This window comes from Pristiophorus japonicus, chromosome 3 (assembly GCF_044704955.1).
Source record: "Pristiophorus japonicus isolate sPriJap1 chromosome 3, sPriJap1.hap1, whole genome shotgun sequence".
Lineage (NCBI taxonomy): Eukaryota > Metazoa > Chordata > Chondrichthyes > Pristiophoridae > Pristiophorus > Pristiophorus japonicus.
Window position 1 is genome coordinate 323,102,112 of NC_091979.1, and position 18,563 is coordinate 323,120,674.

The following is an 18,563-nucleotide window of genomic DNA, read 5'->3' on the forward strand; positions in this document are numbered from 1 at the left end:
TAACGTGCCTCTGCCACTTCCCCTTGCCCAGCAAGCCAGACCGGAACTAAAATCCCCCCTACCCTGGCCTTAAACCCACATCTTCCTTGTTTCTCTCCCATCTCCCCTCATGCCCTCTCTGAGCCCATCTTGTCCATGACACCCACTTCCTGCTCCCATGTCCCCGTTCCCATTAAACTTTTGATGTCCCAACTTCCTATCCTCTCCCCTATGCTAGCAGACATAAATGCTTCCCTCTCCTCGGGTACTGTACCCATCCCTTTCAAAAACAGCATATTCACATTCTCCTTAAAAAAAATTAATTTTGTTCTTGCAAACCACTGCCCCTATCTACAACCTCCCTTTCCTTTCAAACTCTTGAATGTTTTGTAACTTCCCAATTCATGCCCATCTTTAATGCAACTCCATGTTTGAATCTCTCCAGTCAGGTTTTCATCTATGCCTGAGCACTGAAACGGCAGTAATCAAAGTCACAAATGACATCTCTGACCGTGTCCATGGTGCATAATCCCTCCTTGTCCTTCTCAACCCCTCTGTAGCCTTTGATGTGTTCAACCACACCATCATCCTCCCAATGCCTTTCCTCTGTTGTCCATCTCAATGGGACTGCCTTTACTTGCTTCCAATCTTAACTATTCAGTCGTAGCCAAAATATCTCCAGCAATGGCTTCTCATCAAGCCCTCGCACTGTTACATCTGGAGCCAAGGATCTATCCTTCGTCCTGCCTCTTTGACCAAGCTTTTGGTCACCTGTCCTAATACCTCTCCTTTGGCTTATTGACAATTTTTCTCTGATTATGCTTCTGAGAGGCACCATGGGGCATTGTTCTATAAAGGCACATTATTGGTGCTTTGTGCCACTTTTGCAAACATATTTCAGACCCTTCAACATTCTGTCATGCATTGTTTTTAGTCACAATAACTAGATTTCCTAGATATTAGATATAGATGCTGTGCTCTATGGTATACTCATTTCCTTTTATGTGCAGGATGATCCCATTATCTAGTACCTTCCAATGGAGAATTAATTGATTAGCATTTGTCTGAACAATTAAACTTTTGAGTTCAGACATGCCATTTCACTGCTCCTGAAATCTTGCCAATATGCAAATAAGTGACCCTAATTTAAGTTATCTGTGCAGTCATTACTTTAGAGCTGTTTTTGCATTAAGTGAAATGTTTCAAATGAATAATAGTCCACAGATGGTCTTTGAAATACTGCAGTGCCAGCTGTCCAATTTTTGCATTTAGTGGTTTCCCAACCCTTGAATGGTCTATTGTTATATTTAATAGGCTTCAGATCAGAGAATATTAAAGTGTAATTTTAAAAGCTGTGATGTTTTCTCTTGAATGGAAATGAATAATCTGCACCAGCTGTTGGATGAGCTGACTGGCACCATGTACTCGAATATGTGTGACTCAGATATTGTGCCTTTGTTCAGAATGCTGTTAAATTCACATCAGTCATGCTTGTGTTTCTGTTGATTTGATAGTTCTATAATTGTATTTTAATTATTCACCTAGAATTACTTCTAGCTGTTTTGTTGAGGTGTGTTGGAAGACAGAATACGGAGACAATTCTATTCCCTGCATTTTTTCTTTCAGCCAGCTGGACAATTAATTCTCAGAAGGGTTTACATGATTGCAATATTTGATAGAGTTTGACATTAATTTATGTTTATGATCAGTGTATCATTGTAACATTTATTTTGGTATATCTTGTAAAACTAACCAGAAAAGCATTTTTGTATTTTGGTGGAAAATGCCCCGAGATGCTTCAATTGGTCAATTCAAGTTATGCAACTTATTTCAATGCAGTATCGCTATTACATGAAAGTGGTTTGATATTCTGTAATCAATCAAGTATTTTGAGCAGAAGTATTACTTCTGATATTTTGAGTGTTAACACCTTTAATATTGCTTTTGTGCCTCCAAAGAAACAGCACAATTGAGAGTGGGAAAAATCTGCAAATTGGCTCTAGTTCACAATGAAACAAAATGCCAATGTCATTTTGGAATCTACATAAACTAGCGTCACTGTTTACAGTGATAAATAGAGTAGGCTCATAATTGCACCTGTCCTGGGGCCAGCATGATGTGCTGGATTGATGCTTGTGGGTGTGGGGGCAAGGAGAGAGAGGACTCCATTTTAAATTGCTTTATATTTAAAAAATTCAGCTTCCTATTGCATGACCAAACAATGACTAAAATAACTAAACTTATTTTTTGTTCTGAATATTATTAATATAGGAACGTGTCTTCTTTTGATCATTATATAAATAAACATACGTATAGTGCATTTATTTTGTTGGCACATAACAAACCACGTCCTTCAGTTTCCCAAATACACTCGAGATGCTGAATTACAGAAAATTATTGTCTCTGCTTGACAACTGCCATGATATTTTTTAGGACTTAAAACTTCATCTATTTTCTGAGTTTGAGAAATGTACCATAATATTTTTTTGAGGAAATATACTCAGAGGAAGGTTCCAAAATAGTTTGTGAGCTATACTTTTGGACCTGTAAGAAATTAAGTGGGGTGAAACATGTAAACTGGGATTTTCAGCTACTTTCTTTTAAAATGTTATAAATGAGTTGGGAATGACCATGCAAACAGTTTAACAAAAGTAGTGCAGCATGTAAGCAAAAATTCCGAGCAAACATACCACAGAATGGCAGTGATAAAACGAATCATGCACGCATTGGAATTACTGGGGCAAAAGTCACCCACTACACATGGGGCAAAGAGGTACCTCAGGCTCAGCTGATGTAAAAGAGGCAGCAAATCCTGACAATCCAAGTATGCTTAAAAGATGTGCTGAGCTAGATTGCATTCTTGGAGGGGCTCACTCATCCATGTTGTCTAAAAGAAACACTAACCCCAAACTAATAATAACCTTAAAACTGTGCTCTAAAGGGAAGAGAAGGTCAGGTAAGAGATGCCCAGATAAGTTCAAACCAAGCCTCAAAAGTCCTGTATCTGCAAACTCTTAGAAAGCCAAAGCCAAAATATTTTCAAAAATTCAATGTGTCAATTAGCAGGTTTCTTTTTGGACCTATTACCTTGTTTCCTGCACTAATTGTGTGCAAGCACTAAACATGGAATCTAGCACTCTCCCACTTCAGCAATGAACCTAGCCATGACTTGCATTGCAGCCTTGGTTTGAGTAGTCTGCATTCCCAGAAGGCGATATTTTCTAACTTTTTACAGCTGATGGATACGGCATGCAATAAACCACATACATGTCTGTCGAGCACAGGAATGGGTCGTGGTTACAGCTGTTCTGATGTGACATGGAATTTGATTATTTTAAACAAATGCAACAATGTAATTTGAGATTTATGTTTTAAATATCCTTTTGTAAGCCTTTCCTATAGTATTCCTTTCATTTAAAAAAAAATGTTAAACTGACATGAGTACATATAATATGTGTCTCCAATATATTTCTCTACTAATCTCCAATCATTCTGTTCCCTCCTCTTCTCCCCAGGAAGGGTATGCTTGTGTTTTTCCTCCATTAAGAGTATGTTTGCATGCCTTTCCCATTGAGTATGTTTATGTGTTTCCACTTTTCCTGCTGATTTATTTTACTAAAATTTATATTGGGCAGTCAGATATTAGTAAAGAAGTAACCTGTTCAAGGATTATCCAAATGGCAAAATAAAACGCACATAACTTTCCATATTTTATGGGCAGTTTGCTTAAAAATATAGTTTTAAGTTTGACTGTTGAAACAAAACCCCCAATCTGCAAGAACTGCCTTATTCTCATATATATCCAATTGTAGTCTGCTCCTGATAATTTGAAATTATTTTGTGATTAAAAAAAATTAAATGTCAATAATTTGAATTAAGCAACATAAATAACACAGCAAAGTGAAAATGCTTAAAAAGTACTTAATTCAAAGTTGCTTAATTGTAATTTAACAGGATTAACCTTAGTATGTTGTTGCAATATGACAGAAAATTGTTGGAGAGCAAAATAGTTTACGAAGCATATAGAATAGAGATTATTTCCTGTTTTAGAATTATCGCCCAAAACGACCAACAAAAAATGAGTTAACTGTTTAAAATGTCCCAAAGAAAGCACCATTATACTTGGCATGCCTTAGTGATGATCCAAAACGCAATTGTGCTATAATCAATGGAATTAAGCCTGGCTTACAGTTGTGCTCCTGAACAAAGGACACATTATGTGCCATAATTATTGCAAAAAAATTGAGGGCTACTGGTGAGTTAGAATTCGATCTGAGTTTATAATCTGGAATAGCAGAAGTAATTTGGAGGACAGGTTTTATCATGAAATGGTAACTATGTCCTGCTACTGAAAATATGGTGTCTTAAAACAGAACTGCAGAAACATTTACTTTCTTTGACTGACTGTCAGAAATGACTTTTGAACTATTGGTCAGTTTTTTCCCTCGTCCATTGGCTTGTCCTTTTTGTTTCCTTTGGTTTGAAGGGGGGAGAAGACTCTGAATCAATTTGAATTAAATTGTTAAAAGTATATTTGCAATGTGTTGATTTGTTCTTTCTGCTGAAAATAGGAATATGAAGCCCGAACTGGCAGAATGACCAAAACCCCACTCCAGTCTGGGCGACGACGAAATCTTGAATTTGAGCCACTGTCTACTACAGCGCTGATCCTAGAGGATCGGCCAGCGTAAGTAAAGTTTCTTATACAGTCTACAAAGATGATTGGTACAATTCACTGATGGTTACAGTCTTGTATTCCTTGAGTGTTGTCACACACTGCACTAATTACCATGCATAGTGCCCATTTTAGCATCTAATTCTGTAACAGGAATATATTTGTAGGAGAAGACATCAACTCTTGCAAATCTCAAACTTACCAATGCTATGAAAATTTGTCTGTGGCATTTTAACCAGATTCTTTCTGTTTGATAAGTTATGTATAAGAGCATGCTTCATTAACTAGTCATTTAACTTTATGGAACACATCATTTTAATGTCTATCCCTTTTGGATTTCTGTTTTTTCACACACTGCGCTCACCTTCGACCGAGTAAGCAGAGCCTCATTCCTAGCAGACTTGATATGCTCTGGCTTGTCACCTTACAACTCTGCACAATCTTAATTTCTGGAAAGACTTAAAAGTTTTTTCTTTTAGCTTCTGAGACCTTCCTCTAATGTTCTTTCACCTTCTATCTTTGTACAGTGCTCAATCTTAAATATCTTCACCTATAGTGATCATCGTGTTAAATGATCTGACCGATCATATCATCCATTTGTATAAATCATCTCAAAGCACTATCCCACTATACAAGCATGTTTTGGAAATTGTGCCATAGATTAATAAGGAAATTTAGCCCTGTCTTGGTTGAGCATATATTTTTAAAGGGCTCCCTCAAAATGCATGCTGTAGTGGATTTCTAAGCCATAGAATGGAAGCAGTTTGCTTTAATGTCTGGGTGAATAGGCAGTTTCTCTTTGATCAAGACTTAACTAAAATAAAATAAAGGCGCTCATTGATAACAGCATGTTTAAAATCCTAGTGTCTGCAGAGTGCCAATAGCCTGCCAATGTTTTGACTACTTTTAAGTTGTACCATTGGATCATAAAAAATATTCTTCGAGTATCTCAAGCGGTCAGCTCCTATAATGTATTTGAAACTTAGAAATGTTATGGGTATGTAATAAAGCAATACAGCTTTTAACTATTTGTTTAACCAAGCTTGATGCTGCCTTCAGAGAGAAAAGTGTTTGAGTTCTATACCCTTGGTTTGTCTTCGTTCTTTTTCATTGAGCATGTCAGAAGGAAGAAACTCTTAACAAAAACCAATGTTACCATATTTTCATGAAGGGGGACTTTACTGAATTGTTGGTGTTGATTGCTTTAACTGAAGGTAGTCTGAAACTTGTGGATTGTTTCTATATTGTGCTGTATAATACTTCTACAATATGTTTGCTGCTGTAAATTGTTTAATTGTAAATAAATTTGATAATTTTAGTCAACATAAAGTGGGTCCAGTGTTTGATATTTTCCACCTTCCGGAGTGACGGAAGATGATATAAAAATGCTAGAGCACAGCTTTGCTGTTAAAGGGGGTCATTGTTAGCCCTGAGCTGTGCAACCTAAGATGCAGAATACTAGACTATAAAGGCCGTGGTCACTTCTTGCACAACTATTGAGAGGGGAATATTTTTAAAAAACCTTAACTAACAGTACAGGCAAATTCAAATTTAATTATATAAAAAAGCTTGAACCTGTGCATGCACTGTGTGGAAACATTAGTAAAATGGCATGCTGTACTAATAATTCTGTCTCGAGGGTTTAATACACAATCCCATCAGCCAATAAGACTTGGTTTCTTGTCCCTTTCGAAGCCCAATGTCTTTTGGCACAAAGGATAAAAATGCTCCTTTGTTGAATTGATTGGAGATTTTCATCAGAGAGAGAGAGAAAGTGTAATGTTGCATGAATGTCAACTCATGGATTAGCCATCTGTCACTTAAGTCATCCTGTTCTGTGGCATGGGGCTTTCAAAAGGGCAGGAAAAAGAGATAAGATCATAGTTTAAAAATTGTCTAGGCTGTATGTTCAGATTTGCTTTTATTACCACACATGCGTACGGTGTCCAGTACATTTGTCTGTTGCTTCATCCACTGAATTTCTGAAAATCCAGATCTGCTTCCATTACAAAATACATCCAGCTCTAGTCTTATTGGTGCATGTAAGTCTTTCCCAAGCCCAAAATTGGTTGCGCTTTGGGTCTGGCTAGAGCTCTGCAATAAGGTTATCGTAGTAAGTCTCATTGTATGCAATGGGGTCCAAGTGAATTACATACTGTATCAGGTAGTCTGATAGCTTACGGTATTGGAACCTTAGAGCCTTAGATTCTCAATTAATATTTGCACTTTTATGTCATCTAGGACAGGAAAAACAGCTCTGCCCGTGCAGCTTGAATGTTTCAACACAGGCTGGTTGAATACCTTTGACTATCTACAGTGACATGCATAGGCAGGATAGTCTTAACTTGGGGGTATTAACATTAAGCATGGAATACAGAAAGTCCATTAGGCTCATCAGACCTGCTCCTTGATGGACAATTCAGCAAATGTTTCCCTGTCCGCTGAAGGTAATCAACTGAAACCCCATTCCTAATCAAATATTCAATGTAGCATTAACTTTCCATTTGTTAGATCTCTTAATTTCCAATGAAATACGAACTCCGATGGTAGTTTTAACTTTTTAATCTCGGCAGAGAGCAACAAACTGCTGGCTGATTGCCAGTTTCTTTGTCTTACTGAGACACATGGTCAAAATGGCTGTACTTTATACCTGGATCAATTTACAGAAAAGAACTCGCCGCCTTTGACCTTATTGGCTCAATTGAAAGTCTTTTAACGTTTTATTGGCTCGCTACCCAAGGTCCGAAAATGTCAAGTTGATTGATGAGTTAATGCAACATGCTGAGCAGCACGTAGTAGCTTTGACTTGGGGGTCTGTGAATTTTCAAAGCCTGTCTAAATGAGCCTGTTTGAATACTCTATCAATCCCCCCTTTGATTCTTTCACAAACTGAATCATAAAACTTCAGGTATCACTGGTTAAACATTCTACAAAATAATTTCATACATGTTAAGAGTTTCCTTCTAAAATTTGTTGATGTGTTTCGCCACATGTCCGGACTAGTAGCTTCCACACAAATTTACACCAACCCGAGTTCCATTGTGGCCACAATGGAAGTCTGGTTTTAATAGGTTAATTAACCTTATTCCAATTTAATCCAAATCAATATCTTAATTCAACTAGTAAACCACCTTTCCTTAAGCATAACATACCCCTGTGCCACGTACAGACGGTCTGCTGGGACCTGCAAGGTGTCTCACCTGCGGGACAGCAGCTCCAGCCGCCTGGTCGCAACAACATTTAATCAACATAAACAAACAATATAAAAGTAAAATAATTACAACAAATAGAATTAAACCTTCCACCAATGAAGTTCCTATTGAACCTAGCCATTCAGTGGCTCCACTCCACAAAGTGAATGATGGGGGTTGCTTAAGTTTTTCTACCTCCTTTTGGATATGCTCCGCTAAGTGGGTAATTTCTTCGGAGCTATCTGGGATATCTGTGCAACACTCAGTTCCGAGTAGGGCGCAAGTACCTCCCTTTTCAGCCAGGATGTAATCAAGGGCCAGTCTATTCTGTAGGGCTACTGTGTGGATTGCTACCATTTCTGCATTGATTTTAACTAGGGCCTCTGAGGTATCATTGGCTACCCGTTCCACAACAGATGCCATGTTAATGGATTCCCTTGCCAGTTTGGCGGACCCATACCCAGGGATCAGGATGGCAAAGAACCTCTCTGTTTCTGTGATAGCTCTCTTGGGACGGTGTAAATGTTCCGACAGTGACTTTATATGATACATATAAGGCACAATGTAGGCTAAATAGCAGGATCCCGTCCAATTCTGGGGCAGCCAAGGGTAGGCCTTGTGGCCACACACCCAATAGGTGCCATTATATGCAATGAATGTTAGCTGTTTCTTTGTCAGCAACACTCCGGGGCCTGTCCAGGCTTTTCCATCTGTTTTATTCAGAATCCCTGTTACGTTAAAAATTCTCACATCGGCCCAGTTTGGACGGTTCCGTGGCTTGATTATATTATAATTCCGGGAGCAGTTACTATACCCCATATTTTGGCCTCCTTTAATGTTTCTAATCAGACAGACCGATTCCCCCGGTCTTCCTATTCCCGTTGTATTAGTGATGATAAAAAATGGGGGCCGTTTGGAATTATTGTACCACGGTTGGTATCCCCCCTTCAAAGGTAGTCAGATTGTAACCTGCTGACTTCCATTTACATGCCCAGTTTTCCGTATTCTGAAACGCATTGCCTGTTTTATTATCCACTCAGCCATTTCCGAGATATTCAAGGGAACTGGCCTCAAGGGAATCCCTCCCTTTGAGTGAATAGGAATATGCGCACACACCCAACAACTAGAAATGTTACCTTGTTTGGCATAAATGTATGACATATATAAAAAGGTATTTACATGTAATTCCCTTGCTACCCTACTATTTCCCTTTGGTGCAGAGGGTCGGCTAGTAAGAAGTAGGCCTATGCCTATAATACCTACAATCAATAATACAGTAAATTTATACATTTTCGCAAAAAGTAATTGTCCTTATTAGATTTCAGCTTCAGTTACGGGTGCTCGTTTAACGTGTGAAGTGTGGATCCAGGCTTTCTTTCCTTGGACTTTAACAGCTGCCTGGGTGGTCAATAACACTTGATAAGGTCCCTCCCACTTGGCACCCAAAGGTTCTTTATGCAACTTTTTCACATACACCCAGACTCCCGGGATGATGTCGTGTCCTCCTTCGGGTGGATTACCCCAAGCTGCCAATACCTGTCGGGAAATAGAACTAATAGCATTGGTTAAGTTCTGACAGTATGATAACAAAGTGTCACTCATTAAGTGAACATCAGCTTTCCGTAAATCGATAGTTCCTGGCAGCGACATGGGTCTTCCTGTTTTAATTTCAAATGGGCTTAGACCTGTAGTTCTGTTCGGGGTTGCCCTAATGCTACATAGCACTATTGGTAGTGCCTGGGGCCATGGTGTTCCTTCTTGGTGATTTGTGCTTTGTTGATACTAGCTTTATGTCCTTTCAGCCGAAGGTGATCCAGCAAAGCTCGTAAATCTTGTTCATGCTGTTCTTCTGTGTTTGAAGCTAGCAGGATATCGTCTCCATATTGTTGGGGTAAGCATGTTAATTCCGCCCCTGTGTCTAAAAGACAGTCCACATCCTTATCGCCCACCCTCAGTTATATATAGCCCATTTCCCCTTTGTTGTATTAGTGCGAGGAGGGGGGCCAGGGTGGGCTCTAATCGTTTTTTGCTATCCCAAGTAACTCCTTCTGTTGTATTGTCAGTCACTTAAATGCTTCTATGAGGTCGTTATCTTGTGGCAAGCCTGGTTTGTTGGCTGAATTGTATCCCTGGCTGCGTCCTCTTCCCCAGCCACGACCTTTCTGTTTTGCCCTGCACGTCTTGGCCCAGTGACTTTTCCCACAATAATGACATTTTCCGGGTAATTTTCCTAATGACTGTTTATCGAAATCCTGGGATTTCTATCCCATAGCCTGTACAGCTCGGACTTTAGCTCCCATATCCCGATCTAATTGGTTACATCGATCCACCAATGCTGCAAAGGTAGTTCCTCTACCTTCCCAGTCCGGTAACACTACCTTAAGCATTTTGGACAGTTCTGGCTTTAGACCTGCCACAAAAGCTGCTTTCAGGGGTCCAAACGCTTGTTCATCCATTTCCTCATCCGTATTATTCATACCCGAATGTTCTAGCCACGTGCATCTAAACTGCTCGTCATACTCCAGGACCTCCTCTGTTCCTTTCTGTTGGCAAGCTGCAATTTTTCCCCAGTCTGTCTTAGCTGGACTGAAGGCTTGCAGCCAGTGTTTAATCGCCTCCCATCCTGCGTCTAATTCTTGCTCATTCTGCCCCAAAGCTTCATCTATCTTGTCGTGCAATTTTCTTCCCTGTGTTTTTGGCACCATTATGGTCAAAATTTGCACTCCGTCCCAGGGATGAAGTTGATATATATTTCTTAAGCGGTCCAATTGGTCCCACGTTTTTACTCCCCCTTTCTTTGGATTGGGCAGTTCCTTGGACCATTTATCAATTTTCTCTGGGTCTGCCGGATCATGAACTAAATATTTTTCGTACACTCTTCTCTTTGTTTTTTTTTTCTGCCCTCATCCGCAGTCTCTTCTGATTTGACTACAACTCGTCTTTTTTTAAATGGGGCAAAGCGCACCCCTAATTCTTCATCATCCTCCGACACTGTATTGTCGGAGGATTCAGAATCCGTATCTATTCCTCGGTCGTGTCTTCGGGTTTGTGCTTTTAATTTATCCAAACATGGGTACCCTGGGAATTGATCAATACATTTTCCTTTTCCTATTGCTGTCTCTTGACCTAATGATTTTTTCCATTCTTTAATTTCACCTTTAAGATCTTTAACTTCCGCTTCCAGCTTTTCAAGTTCAAGCTTTTTCTGTCGCAGCTGTGCACAAACTGCTTGCAATTGACCCTTTGTACTGGTCAGTTCTCGATCATGTTGGGAACGCATTATAATTTCATTCCGCTTTCGAATCTGGCCCATAACCGCTAGGGACCATCTAGTTCGCTCTTTATTTTTCATACGAGTCGTTTTTCCCCAGACCCTTTTAATCTCGTCCAAGGACCATTGTCCTTTGGAGGTTCCGTACTTTTGTTCGATCTTAATACAGGTTTTAGATAAGTTGAATTGTTGCTCTATGTATTCTTTCAACTGTTCGAGAATTAAATCTAGCGAAACTTGAGGTGGTGCCTGCCCACCTTTAACAGTTGTAGGCAATTCTTTGCCCTTTTCTCCTGCTGCCATTTCTTTACTGGGTTCTATACTGGGGTCTCGAGTCGTAGGCTTGCTAGCCGATCAATAGGTCGGTGATTAATTAACTAACACACCGCCGAAGTTTAGACGTCTATGGGACCTCGAGCCGACTACCAACCGGAGGGTTCGCAAACCGGAGGCTTTCGGAATCGCGTAGAAGGAGAGGCGAATTTAGACTTTTGACCGAGGACTTTTTTTTAAAAAGAGGAGTCCTTACCTCAATGTAGGTCCGATGTCCAAAATTCAGTTTCTTTCCTCAGCGATCCTGTTCGCAGCTCCAAAATTGTTAGATCTCTTAATTTCCAATGAAATACGAACTCCGATGGTAGTTTTAACTTTTTAATCTCGGCAGAGAGCAACAAACTGCTGGCTGATTGCCAGTTTCTTTGTCTTACTGAGACACATGGTCAAACTGGCTGTACTTTATACCTGGATCAATTTACAGAAAAGAACTCGCCTTCTTTGACTTTATTGGCTCAATTGAAAGTCTTTTAACGTTTTTTTGGCTCGCTACCCAAGGTCCGAAAATGTCAAGTTGATTGATGAGTTAATGCAACATGCTGAGCAGCACGTAGTAGCTTTGACTTGGGGGTCTGTGAATTTTCAAAACCTGTCTAAATGAGCCTGTTTGAATACTCTATCACCATTTGATTTGCAGTTATTCCACATATCCACATGTCCCTGGGGTAAAAATTCTCTCGTCTCAATTCTTGCATTGAGGCTTTTTGGTTTTATACTACAAGTTGGGACCCCTCTGGTTCGGGACACTCTGGTCTGAAAACATCTGTGGTTCGGCATTAGTTGGGCCTGAGGGAGAGGAGGTTTTTTTTTTAAAAAGGACCAAACCAGCATGTTAACCACCGCTAGGAGTGGCAGTCAGTCAGTGTGTGCGCGGGTGCTGAGGGAGCTGCCCAGTGGGTGCTGAGGGAGCTGCCCACAGGCTGCCAACACACGCGCGCATACACAGGAGCCTGGGCGCTGTCGATGGGTAAACCTAGGCTAGGCACCGGTCAGGTCCCGAGGGTGCCAGACCACAGAGATCCAACCTGTAGTTGCCCCTAGTCTTGCATCCACGATATAAGTCAGGTAGCCCACCTGTATCTCTATTATCGGTTCTCATCTTAAAGAATTATGCCCCAAATCATATTTCCTCCAAAGAAAGGCTTTAGAGCATTACATATTTTTCCTCCTAATTTTGCAGCTATCCCTAAGTCATGGATTCACCCTCTCTATCCTTCTCTGAGACCCCTCCAGTGCATGGTCGTTTTGACAACAGGGAGCGCAAAACTACACACAGTATTCTACTTATGACCTCAATAAAGATATTTACAAGATTAACTAAATAACATTGAGATGCATCACAGTACTTCATTAACCTTATTAACAGGTTTACACAGACAGGCTGCTCTGAGTTAATAACCAACAATAATACCCAACTCATTGTGTCCTTGCTAATAGGCACCCTTGATTATGTACCACGTGTTCTATTTTGATAATTACTTCACATTAATTACTAAAATACATAATTTAATAAATCTACTTTATTGGTCCAGATCGTATCCCTTCTACTTCAGCTGTACACTCCTTGTAAGCTAGGATCATATATCGATGTATGAGATAGGGGTTATTATGGGATTTGGAAATAGGAAAAAATGATCTTTATATGGACGTCATGACAAATAGTCTCTCCCACCCTACTACGTACCTGCCAAATAATTTTATCACAACAGATTTTTTTTAAATCCCAAGCTTACCCATAATCGTGCCTAAGCAATCCTCTCTTTGCCCCCCTCCGCCCTTCTCTTTTCTCTCTTTTCCCCCCCCCCCCCGGCAGCAAACAGTACAATGCACTCTGTCTCTGAACACCCTGCACTCCAGATCCCCCCCTCCCCCACGCTCAAACCTCATGATTCCCACCTAGTCAACTGCTGCACATCCCTGTGTTCCATTTTGAGGCCTCCCCAACAAGATTGAATTCAGCACACGTTGGGCCTGTAATTAATGGGCAAACTGGCCAGCTTATTCCAGACATTCACAAGCCTCCCAACATTCACCCACAGATACAATGCACACTGGTTTTCAATTTGCATCTCTAATGAGGCTACAGTTGCCTAGAACTATTACAAGAGTGCTCCAAAGTATTTACAGCTTTCTTCATTGTAAAACACCAGTGGAACTACCATGTGGAACAGTCATTCCCTACTTAATCCAACGTGTTCAGTTCATAATGTATCCAGTATGTTCTGTTTCTGGATCTCTTGAAACTGTGTTTTAAATATGCCTTTAAATATATTTTTGATCTCACCACAAACATTTTTTAAAACTTGCCATTGATGACCCCAGTCCAAAGACTTTACAGCCAATGAAGTACAGTACTTTAGAAATGTATTCTCTGTTGTAATGTAGGAAATACAGCAGCCAATTTGCGCACAGTAAAGTTTCACAAAAGCAATGTGATAATGACCAGATAATCTGTTTTTAGTGATGTTGGTTATGAGAGTAAATATTGGCCAGGACGCCAGGGATAACGGATCATCTTCAAAATAGTGCCGTGGAATCTTTTGCATCTGCCTGAGGGGGCCTCAGTTTAACGCCTCATCCGACAGTGCAGCACTTCCTCAGTTGGCAGCACGGGCCCAGCCCACACTGCGATATGTGCGCACACTAGGTCCGTGCAGTAGAGCTGGTCTCCAGTCGTCTTGATCAATCCTTGCCACTGGACCAAGACCTCGCTCTGCCAAGCCCGTGTGGTGGCTGGTGTGCAACGGCCACCACATGTTAAAAAAAAAATCCACGCACAGGCATCTCCCACCCTTCAAGATGTAGTTCGCAATCTGGTGCATTAGGTCCTTCATTGAAACACCTGTGAACTCATCCCCTTTTCGGCGTGGAAGCAAGTCATCCTCATTTTGAGGGACTGCCTATGATGATGATGACTTCCTCAGTACTACACTGGAGTGTCATCCTAGATGTTTGCACCCCAATCTCTGGAGAGGAACTTGAACCCACAACCTTCCAACTCGAGACAAAAGTACTACCACTGGCAAACACCTGGGTACTTGTTGTATGACCTCCTGGAGGTGTCATCCATTGCTCCAGCTCGGGTAAAGCGGACAGATGGAGCACTGCTTTCTTTTTCGTTACCTCATGCAACAAACTAGCAAATCTCAATGTATTATTGTTAAACCTTGGCACGTGTACTCCTGAATTTTCCATTCTGCTGTCAACGCTTATGACATCCATACAAGAACAGCTCTTTTGTGGAAGCAGATTAATCTTCACTGCACCATTTTTTCGAAAACATTTTAAGGGGTTATTTTGCATCTTTATCTCGATGCTAACTTCACCATAGGATTTTTTGTAACCTTCAATAATTTCATTAGGTATCTTTTTACAGTTTAACAATCGTTTGATGAAGGTTATTATACTTTTTAATTATCTGCAGGTACAGGAGAAGATGGTTGTAATTGGATTTTGGGTATTCGTGGAAGAATGCAAAAAGTTTTTTTGAATTCTGAGTTGTTCTTGACAAATGTAATTTTTAACTAGCAATATTAATTTTGTTCTTTAATAAAGCTGTACATCCTCAAAGTGTTTTGTTTGTCCAGTAATCATCCTGCGTGGATTTTTAATTTCAGAACCCGATTTAAATTCATGACCTCCAAAATGCAATGGGACCGTTCCAATTTGCTGGTCCGGTTTGTGATAAGCTGGTTAATGTTTATTGGGGCGCTAGGGCCGCCTACTCGACGCAGCAGCAACAATCTCCGACTGGGCTCACTGGGTTTGCTAAGGCCAGTTGCTAGGGAGATGTGCTGAAGCAGCAGGCCTTAGTGAATCTGGCAAGTTTATTCTGGGATTGCTATATTGGCTGTGCAAGACCTGCTTGCCAGGACGCTGGTGGCTTTTACGTGCAATGTAAAAGCAGTTTAGAGTTCAACACAATATAACAGAACAAAAATTAAATGAGAAAAGCACAGTTTAAGGAGGTAAAGTAATGATGCAAGAAAGAGGGTTGAAGATGTAGTATGCTGCAAAACAAAGTCAGTGGATGGTGCAATGACGGACAATATAAATTCTATTTTTGTCTAGCTGCAGAGCTTTAAAGCTCCACTCACGCCCCCACACCCCACCAAACCCCCCCCCCCCCCCCACACACGACATTGAGGTAGCACATACCTGGGTATATACAGACTTTCAATTTTTTCATGAAGTGTACTACAAAAGTAATCGTTTTTTAACTGAGACATATTTAAAAACATCTGCATTACCTTTGTAATGCACTTCACAAAGATTGATTGAGCATGTGCTCCATATTTGAAAAGTCTCAAACATGGGAAAATGCCAGTATTCAAGCACCAGATGAAAGAAGCTAAATATATATGTCATTTAGAAGTCAGTAAGTCGTGCTATGCATTTTTATATATTTTTTTACAGGGTAACAAATTGAGGCAGAGCAGCTTTAAACAAAGGAATTTGGGGCATTGTGAACAGGTGCATTTATGTGAAACCAATTGATTTCTTTAGAAAATAATGTAAAATTATCTGGTGTGGAATTCTATTATTGTTATATATCACAAGATGTATCTACTCTGGAGACCAAAACTAGTCATAGATATGATTGTCACCATTAATTCCAATAAAGAATTCAGGAGGAACTTCTTTACTCAGTGGTAAGAACGTAAAACTTGCTACCACATGGAGCAATTGAGGTGAATAGTATTGATGCACTTAAGGGGAAGCTAGGTAAGCATGAGAGAGAAAGGAATAGAAGGATATGCAGATACCGTGAGATGAAGTAGGGTGGGAGGAGGCTCGTATGGAGCACAAGCACCGGCACAGTTCAGTTAAAAGCATAAGAAATAGGAGCAGGAGTCGGCCACCTGACCCCTCGAGCCTGCTCGGCCATTCAATAAGATCATGGCTGATCTGATCATGGACTCAGCTCCACTTCCCTGCCTGCTCCCCATAACCCTTTATTCCCTTATCACACACAAATCTGTCTATTTCCGCCTTAAATAATATATTCAATGACCCAGCTTCTACAGCTCTCTGGGGCAGAGGATTCCACAGATTTACAGCCCTCCGAGATGAAATTCCTCCTCATCTCAGTGTTAAATGGGTGGTCCCTTATTCTAAGACTATGTCCCCTAGTTTTAGTTTCCCGCATGAGTGGAAATATCCTCTCTGCATCCACCTTGTCGAGCCCCCTCATGATCTTATATGTTGATATGATCACCTCTCATTCTTCTGAACTCCACTGAGTATAGGCCCAACCTATTCAACCTATCTTCATAAGTCAACCTCCTCATCTCCGGAATCAACCTAGTGAACCTTCTCTGAACAGCCTCCAATGCAAATATATCCTTCCTTAAATACGGAGACTAAAACTGTACGCAGTACTCCAGGTGTGACCTCACCAATACCCTGTACAGTTGTAGCAGGACTTCTCTGCTTTTATACTCCATCCCCCTTGCAATAAAGGCCAGCATTCCATTTGCCTTCCTGATTACTTGCTGTACCTGTATACTCACTTTTTGTGTTTCATATTACAAGGACCCCCAGGTCCCTTTGCACTGCAACACTTTGCAATTTTTCTCCATTTAAATAATTTGCTTTTCTATTTTTTCTGCCAAAGTGGATAACCTCACATTTTCCCACATTATGGGCCCAAGTTTCCATACGATAAAAAACGGGCGCCCCTCCGAGCTGGGCGCCCGTTTTTCTCGCCTAAAACGGCGCCGGAAAAAAAACTCGCGATTCTGGAGCGCCCTGCAGCTCCTTGTCTGCTTGGTGCGGCGCCCAGGGGGGGCGGAGCCTACACTCGCGCCGATTTTGTAAGTGGGAGGGGGCGGGTACTATTTAAATTAGTTTTTTTCCTGCCAGCAACGCTGCGCGTGCGCGTTGGAGCGTTCGCGCACGCGCAGTGTGAAGGAAACATTGGCACTCGGCCATTTTTGTAGTTCTTTGTAGCTGTTTAGTTTTTGAACATTTTTTAATAAAAGCACATTGCCGTCAGCACTGAGAAGGGTGCAGGAAGCCTCAAAGTTGAGGCAGCCATTTCCCGACGACCTCCCCCTTTTGCCGTCGGGAAATGGCTCCTCAATTTCTGAGGCTTCCTGCAGCCTTCTGTCTCCTCCGCCCCCCCCCCCCCCCCCCCCCCCCCCCCGCGTTCGGTCGGTCGATCGATCCCCGCCCGGCCGTCTGGAACGGCTTCCTTCTTCCCTCCCCCCCCACCCCCCCGCGTTCGGGAACGGCTGCCTCATTTTGTGAGGCTTGCTGCAGAATTCTCCCTGGCTGAAGCACTTTCACACAGGTAGGAAGATGGTTTATTTAATCTTTTCTTTGCTTCTAAATGTTTATTCAGGTTGGATTTATTTGTATAATATTTGTAGAAGTATAAATAAGGATTTATTATAGAATTTAATGACTTCCCTCCCCCCCCCCCCCCCCCCCACCTCGTTCTGGACGCCTAATTTGTAACCTGCGCCTGATTTTTTTAATGTGTAGAACAGGTTTTTTTAGTTCTACAAAAATCTTCACTTGCTCCATTCTAAGTTAGTTTGGAGTACGTTTTCACTGTGGAAACTTTCAAATCAGGCGTCAGTGGCCGGACACGCCCCCTTTTGAAGAAAAAATTCTGTTCCAAAGTGGAACTGTTCTACCTGACTAGAACTGCAGGAAAAAAAATGTGGTTTTCTAAGATAGTCCGTTCTCCACCAGTTGCTCCTAAAAATCAGGCGCAAATCATGTGGAAACTTGGGCCCAATATGCCATGTGCCAAATTTTTGCCCACTCACATAGCCTGTCTATATATCCCTTTGCAGATTTTTTGTGTCCTCGCAATTTGCTTTCCTCACCTATCTTTGTATCATCAGCAAACTTGGCAACATTACACTCTGTGTCCCTTCATCCAAGTCTTTAATATAGATTGTAAATAGTTGAGGCCCCAGCACCAATCCTTGCGGCACCCCACTAGTTGCTATTTGTCAACTGGAAAATGACCCATTTATCCCAACTCTCTGTTTTCTGTTAATTAGCCAATCCTCTATCCATGCTAATATATTACCCCCAACCCCGTAAACTTTTACCTTGTGCAATAACCTTTTATGTGGCACCTTATCGAATGCCTCTG

General features: G+C 41.1%; 1 protein-coding gene across 3 annotated transcripts in view; it reads left to right on the forward strand.

Moving 5' to 3' along the window:
* LOC139260389 (TBC1 domain family member 12-like) overlaps positions 1-18,563 on the forward strand; it is a 154,702-nt gene that overhangs the window by 110,437 nt on the left and 25,702 nt on the right. For all 3 annotated transcript variants that reach the window (XM_070876956.1, XM_070876959.1, XM_070876957.1), the window contains one exon: positions 4,551-4,666. In XM_070876956.1, the coding sequence (XP_070733057.1) occupies positions 4,551-4,666 (116 nt within the window). The remainder of the gene's footprint in view (positions 1-4,550; positions 4,667-18,563) is intronic.